This window comes from Gadus macrocephalus, chromosome 17 (assembly GCF_031168955.1).
Source record: "Gadus macrocephalus chromosome 17, ASM3116895v1".
Taxonomy (NCBI): domain Eukaryota; kingdom Metazoa; phylum Chordata; class Actinopteri; order Gadiformes; family Gadidae; genus Gadus; species Gadus macrocephalus.
Window position 1 is genome coordinate 5090609 of NC_082398.1, and position 7500 is coordinate 5098108.

At 50.3% G+C, this 7500-nt stretch overlaps 1 protein-coding gene across 1 annotated transcript in view; it reads right to left on the minus strand.

The window, feature by feature from the left end:
• Window positions 1-7500, minus strand: part of rpgrip1 (RPGR interacting protein 1) — a 16967-nt gene that overhangs the window by 1265 nt on the left and 8202 nt on the right. Inside the window, 14 exon segments of the mRNA XM_060035854.1 lie at window positions 4-75; window positions 518-588; window positions 839-899; window positions 1148-1441; window positions 1707-1757; window positions 2018-2280; window positions 2552-2667; window positions 3112-3344; window positions 3755-3767; window positions 3879-4052; window positions 5063-5409; window positions 5845-6008; window positions 6373-6490; window positions 6870-7061. Of these exon segments, the coding sequence (XP_059891837.1) occupies window positions 4-75; window positions 518-588; window positions 839-899; window positions 1148-1441; window positions 1707-1757; window positions 2018-2280; window positions 2552-2667; window positions 3112-3344; window positions 3755-3767; window positions 3879-4052; window positions 5063-5409; window positions 5845-6008; window positions 6373-6490; window positions 6870-7061 (2169 nt within the window).

The window sequence follows — 7500 nt, forward strand, 5'->3', positions numbered from 1 at the left end:
CACCGATTGGTCGCGGGCCACTTCGGAGGAGGGGCCAAAGGTCAGGGACAGGATCTCCACCCTCAGCTTGTCTCCCTTTGGGTGGAGACAAAGGTGGAGGTTCAGTAGACACAGGTGGAGGTTGAGATAACACAGGTGGAGGTTGAGTAGACACAGGTGGAGGTTGAGTAGACACAGGTGGAGGTTGAGATAACACAGGTGGAGGTTGAGTAGACACAGGTGGAGGTTGAGATAACACAGGTGGAGGTTGAGTAGACACAGGTGGAGGTTGAGTAGACACAGGTGGAGGTTGAGTAGACACAGGTGGAGGTTCAGTAAACACAGTTGGAGGTGGATTAAACAAAAGGTCAAGGTTCTCCTACTCAGGTTGGGGTTAGGGCATCTTGTTGAAACTGTGACCATCGGGGTTCAAACCCAGAGCCTTTCAGGCTGGGAGTCAACCCTAGCCACTACTAGAGGACTCTCCCCCCTGGTGTTGGTTTGATATCTCAAGAGGTTGAGGCCTTGCTTCTCTCACCTTCCTGGTTTCACGCATGGGAGGAACCACGACGTCGTCGCTCCGAGACGAGCCGCTGGACTCGCTGACGACTACGCCGATTGAGACAAGACGAAGAAGAAGAGACACGTTCAACACAATACATGATGGCGAGTGGTGTACCTTCCAAGTGTGTGCGCTGGTTTGTGCGAAGGGACGAGCTCACATTACAGAAAGGAAACTCATCTGTATGGCCATTGGATTTTGTCCCGATGGTTTGCCCATCCCTAAGTGCTAGAATGTATTGTGTATTTATGTGTAGAATGTGTGGATGAGCCTGCTGTGTCTACTGTCAGTCATTACCCCGTTCCTCCCCTTCGTTCTCCTCCTGCTCCATGGACCCCTGCTCCAAGAGGCTGATGTCCTGAGGAGAGAGAAGCACGCAATGTCATCTATCACCGCAACACTCTGGTATGCAAAATGGTGAATGGACTGCATTTATACAGTGCTTTAAAATATTGCCAGACATTCACCCATCTATGCACACATTCACACATCGGCAGCGCAGTCAGCCATTCGAGACAGCCAGCTCGTCGGGAGCAGTTGGGTGAGGTGCCTTGCTCAGCTAGGAGGAGCCGGGGATCAAACTAGGAACATTGCGGGACTTTGTACCTGACTCCTTGCATCGCTGACACAGCTCGTAGCAGACTGCGTGGAGTCTCCGCGAGAGAGCAATCTCCCTGAAGAGATTCTCCCGGACTTCCTGGATGTGGCACGAAGGGGCGTGGCTTGGCGCCGCTCAGTGGCCAGAGGGGGCGTGTCCGGCGGGCGGGGGGAGTCAGGTGATCGCTTGGTGGTTCGCTTCCGGCTTGGCGGTGGCAGGGGCGTGGGCGGTGAGGTCACAGGGGTGGGACGGACTAGCGGACTGTCCTGGGGTCGTCTCAGCTTGACTGGCGCCTGTCGTTGCTTTGGGTGAAAGTAGGCGGGGCAATACGGTTTACATTTACATAGCTGTACCAAACCTGTACCAAATAAAGCAACCTTTTTTTTGTCTGAATTATGATAGTATAACAATTGTACACACTATATATGACATACAGAAGTGGAGCAATACAGTGGGAATGTGTGTGTGTGTGTGTGTGTGTGTGTGTGTGTGTGTGTGTGTGTGTGTGTGTGTGTGTGTGTGTGTGTGTGTGTGTGTGTGTGTGTGTGTGTGTGTACAGCTTAATACCTGAGGTTTGGAGACCACTGCTATGGCTTCTCTCGGCTCAACAGTATGGATCTATGACAGAGATAATTCATCAAACTTCTAATTTATTTTGACTCGCCAAAGGTTAGCGTATCTTGCCCAGCTGCACACAGGCTGTGCACACATTAGGATCAAACCAAGAACTTTTCTAGGAAGCAAACCCCCTTACCCCTAGACAGACCATCCTCCCGTTCCAACATGATATACTGTAGTGTAGATCAATGTGATCCTGTTTGACATAAAGCTTCTGTATTTTACTGTATTTGCCGTGTTTAAGTGCTGACCCGTCTCACCTTGACCCTGGGTTTGGCAACCGGTCTCTGGATCTCCTCCGGCTCCTCCTCCCTCCCCCTGGTCCCCCTCTGCTGGCTCTCCTCAGTACCGCCATACTGTCTGTACGTCTCTCTCTCCGTCTCTCTCTCCCTCTGCTGCGACCAGGACGGGCCCACAACCGCGGCTTTGGCGCCCCCCGGTGGTTGGAAAGGGTAGCGCCATTTGAGGAGCACCCGGACCACACCGCGCGGCCCGCCGGCAGCGTCCCTCAGGACGTAGTCGCCTGGCGAGAGAGAGAGAATCACGGAGAGGTGAGCCACTAACTCAAGTGCTGAGCTCTAGACGAGTAGGATGTCCATTGGGGAACAAGGCTGAGGAGTGTATTAAGTGCGGTGCATGGCGAGGTGTTTTTTATATCGTGGACTTTTGATGCCGCAATCAAACATCAAAAATCTGTTCTGCAGACAACCCTGGGTTGTAATAAAATGGAAGATTTTGATTGTATTTTTTGTTGACATAAATAAGTCATAAGGCGTCCAATTAAGGCTCCCCACCTCGGATGTCGCGGCCGGTGGCCAGGCTGCGGAGGGGCACGGGGGTCTTGGCCAGGTAGATGGGCGGGACCTGGTCGTCACTGTCGTCAAACACGTACACCCACAGACTGCCTGAGCTGTAGAAACCGTTCAAACATGATGTTGTTATTCTCAGAGGAAAGCCCTGATAATAATTTACATAGTAGAGAGTTTTCGATAAAAGTAAAAACAACAAAAACATTTTAGCTAACTCCTATTTCTTGGTAAACGTATAAACTCCCCTGTCTACCTATAGGGCAACGCGATTATGGAAAAAAAATTATAATCATGATTATTTTGGTCAATACTGAAATCCCGATTTTTCATACGATTATTTTTGAGTTTGAAAACATGATGCATTTATTCAGCATTTCTCTCCAAAATGACTTTGAAATTTCCCCTCATAAAAATTCACAGAAAGTTACAACAGAAAATGTACAACTGTACAAATATGATCAGCTGTTATAGGCCTAATAAAATAAATAAAATAGTTTATTCTCGATAATTTTTTCTTCAGAATTCAACTAATTGCACAGTCCTACCTGAGGTACTGCAGAACGTCGGGCGTCACCGCCAGCGGGTAGCTGACGGTGTCGTCGAACGCGGGGTCGGCGCAGCACTGCACCGTGGGCGAGACGTGCGGCGGCAGGTCGTAGAAGCGGTACGTCAGGTAGGCGTCGGGAAGTAGTCCCGGCCACCTGGCGCTGAGGCCCACGCAGCGCTCCACCGCGATCACCAGCTCGTTGGGTATCCCTCCGCCGTGGTCAAACAGCTCCTAGGCGCAGGGGACGGTCGATTAAAGTAGAGCAACGTTAAAGGCAGGGGTTAGCATGCAGGGGTTTTCATGCCCCTGTATCGTCACAATACTTTGTTTAATAAAAAAAGCAATATGTAAGATCATCATATGTATATCATATATATATCATATATGTCTATTGTTCTTCATCACATTCTGCCCCTTTTCAGGCTTCAAACACACTTCAAGGTTTGTCCTGTGTGTGTGTGTGTGTGTGTGTGTGTGGTGTGTGTGTGTGTGTGTGTGTGTGTGTGTGTGTGTGTGTGTGTGTGTGTGTGTGTGTGTGTGTGTGTGTGTGTGTGTGTGTGTGTGTGTGTGTGTTAATGTGTATTTGTGTCGAACAAGCATGTAGGCATGCATATATATGTTACAGGATTATTGTGACCGACCCACTGCCACCCACTTACGGGTTGGCCACATATCCAGCTCTAACTTTTCTCAGGTAAGGATGCCAGGTTAACCGAATTAAGGCAATTGCGTTAAAACAATGACTGAATCTCAGTGGACTGTTACCCCCGGTGCGACGTCCTGCAGCCCACAAAGAGCTGCCTGGCGCCTGTCTGAGTGGCGCCCGTCTGCGTGGCGGACCCCCTGAACATCATCCTGTCCGCCGGGACGTCCACGGGCTCCGCGGGGGGGTACAGACGCACCCAGTAGTCGACCACGCCCACGATGTCCCCTCAGAGCCTAGAGAGAGGGAGGAGAGGGACAGAGAGGGAGGGAGGGAGGGAGAGACAGAGAGGGAGAGAGGGAGAGAGGGACAGAGAGGGAGGGAGGGAGAGAGAGAGAGAGAGAGAGAGAGAGAGAGAGAGAGAGAGAGAGAGAGAGAGAGAGAGAGAGAGAGAGAGAGAGAGAGAGAGAGAGAGAGAGAGGGACAGAGAGGGAGGGAGGGAGAGAGGGACAGAGGGAGAGAGAGAGGGAGGGACAGAGAGAGAGGGACAGAGGGAGGGAGGGAGGGATGGACAGGAGAGAGAGAGGGAGGGACAGAGAGAGAGAGAGTGAGAGAGAGAGAGAGAGAGAGAGAGAGAGAGGGAGGGACAGAGGGAGGGAAGGTGAGAGGGAGGGACAGAGAGGGAGGAGGGAGGGACAGGGAGAGAGGGACAGAGGGAGGAGGGAGGGAGAGAGAGGGAGGGAGATAGAGAGAGAGAGGGAGGGACAGAGAGAGAGAGGGAGGGAGATAGAGAGAGAGAGAGAGAGAGAGAGAGAGAGATAGAGAGAGAGATAGAGAGAGAGAGACAGAGAGAGGGAGGGACAGAGAGAGGGAGAGGGGGAGAGAGAGAGAGATGGAGAGAGAGAGAGAGAGAGAGAGAGAGAGAGAGAGAGAGAGAGAGAGAGAGAGAGAGAGAGAGAGATAGAGAGAGAGACAGAGAGATGGAGGGACAGAGAGAGGGAGAGAGAGAGATTTTAAACTGCCATCTAAACTGATATTTTTCCATGGCAATAAATCTTGATTGAATTTATGTGGAAAAATAAAATAGTGTAGTTTGAGTCAAATCTTGTCATTTTCTGACCAACTAAATTATATTGTTTGTTCAGGATGACCTACGAATAACAGTCACAACAGCTGAGTCTGATGAACTCATTATAAGGTGTGTTTCCATGATAAACAATGGATATAGAGTCACGTGGTCCGATGAGATAAGACGGTGGGCCTACTTAATCAATCCACAAAAAGTACTACCAACCAACCAACCAACCCCCCCTCACCCGTCATGGTGATGCTTCCAGCCAGCCGCTCCCCCCTCCTCTCCAGCGCCCCCGCCAGCCCCATCCACCCCCCGGCCAGGGTGAGGAACCGGACCCCGCCCGCCGTCTGGTGCAGCTCCACCCGGACCCCGGCCCCCCCGCCGCGGCCCCCCAGCCAGGCCAGGTCGCGGGCCGACAGCGCGTAGCGGGACGTGAAGCCGTAGCGGGGCCGGGGCCCCGAGACCAGCGGGGTGCAGTGCACCTCGTAGTCCAGCAGGGCGTAGGTGCAGAAGGTGACCGGGTCCCGGCCCGGGGCCCCCTCCAGGGCCCGGAGGCCCCCCGGGGTGAAGGTGGCGTCCTGAGAGGTGGGGGGTGGAGGAATGCGAGGGGTTAGCTGGTCTCATAATAGCTGGGATACAATGTGTATTCACGACGGTGAAGGCTTAGTTATGGTCCCACGTCGACGCAACGCAAGGGGGTTTAGGGACCCTTCACGTCCTTGCGGACCCTCCTTGCGTCCACTGCCAGGGCCTGACTGACGTGAGCCTCCATAAAATTGTAAACTTGAGTCGATGCAGCACAGCAGCAAGGGCTGTGATTGGCTACGAATCATTAGGCATTAGGCATCAGTCTGTTTGTATATTCAGGACCTTTATGGGACACTTTCAAATATTACTGTTTTTTTTTTAAGTTGTAATACATTGGCATAAGCCTACAATTTTTTTTTTAGCCGACTGAACATTTGAAGCAGTGTTGAATATTGATATTTTTATAAATATCATTTCTTCCGGACCTTCAGGTGAATCTCCAACATGGACTCCCCCGGCCTTAGCTGGGAGAAGGAGGTGTCGTCCTCGATGGGCTGTACCACCTCTTGGTCCCCCCCTGGCCAGGTGTACTGGATTGGTATGCTCCGCTTGTAGTTCCTGGGGCTGTACGCCAATTCTTTCAGTTGGGCTTCAGGGGAGGTCAAAACCACACTGAGTCAATTTATGGAATATTTCAGACTCGCTTTTATTCCTCATCACTGCTTCCAAGGACGTTATGTGCTATTGTTACACTTTACTGCTGATGTGGAATGATGAAGAATGACAAAAGCATATATTATTTTTTTTACAATTATTTAACGTTTATATTTCAACATGTCCAGGTTAAGTGGAATAACGATAGACGTGGGAATTTATATAGAAAAATCTAAGTTTCTAGGCCCATCTTCTGAACAGAGAAAGACACATCTTGTGCACCTTAAACTGTGTTTGTTCCACAGGAGATATTCACACTATCTATATCTATAGCTATATCTATATATATATATGTTTACCTTGTAGGGTGTTGATCTGAAGAGCCCTCTTGGACAGCAGTTTGTCTTTCTCCCCGACTCTCCTCCTGCTCTCTTCCCTCTCTGTCTCCCTCTTGTGGTTCACGGTGTCTAACTCCTCCTAGAGAGGGAAGGGAGGGAGGGAGGGAGGGAGGGAGGGAGAGAGGGAGAGAGGGAGAGAGGGAGGGAGAGAGGGAGGGAGAGAGGGAGAGAGGGAGAGAGGGAGGGAGGGAGGGAGGGAGGGAGGGAGGGAGGGAGGGAGGGTTAGAGGAGGGTTGCTGTTTAAATAACTACATTAGGATATTTATATATATATATATATATATATATATATATATATATATTCCACCTGCCGGCCAGCGCTGATGTGTGCTTGTAATGTATTTAAAGGAACATTATGATGTATTTTAACATCATATATTGGGCCAGTGGTGATGTATATTTATAATGTATTGATAAGAACATTCTGATAGATGTAACACCTCTACAGCTCGACCCACCTGCAGGCCGGTGGCGATGCGGTGCTCCAGCAGCAGCAGCTCCCTGGTCTTGCCGAGCTCCATGACGGTCTCGGCGTGGGCGGCCTGTGCCTCCCCCAGCCCCTGGGCGGGGTCTCCCCCCCCGCCGCAGCTCCCCCCCACAGCCTCCAGGAAGACCAGGCCCTGCCGGCCCTCCTGCTGCAGCCTGAACGCCTGGCCACGGCGGAGCAGGGGGGAGACATCACATTACATTACATTACACTACATTACATTACACTACATTACATTACACTGCATCACACTACATCACATCCCATTACACTACATTACGTTACACTACATTACATTACGTTACATTACACTACATCAAACTACATCACATTACATTACGTTACATTACAAAACATTACATTACGTTACATTACGTCACATTACATTATGTTACATTACATTATGTTACGTTACGTCACATTACATTACCTTACATTCCATTACGTTTAACTTACAACGTACTTTACATTACGTTACATTACATAAGATAACCTTCCATTACTTTACATTACATCACATTGCCGTACATAACATAACACAATAGAATTGTAGGGACGAGCACAGGTGCATCTTGTCTGGTTAATTATGGGATAGCATGCCT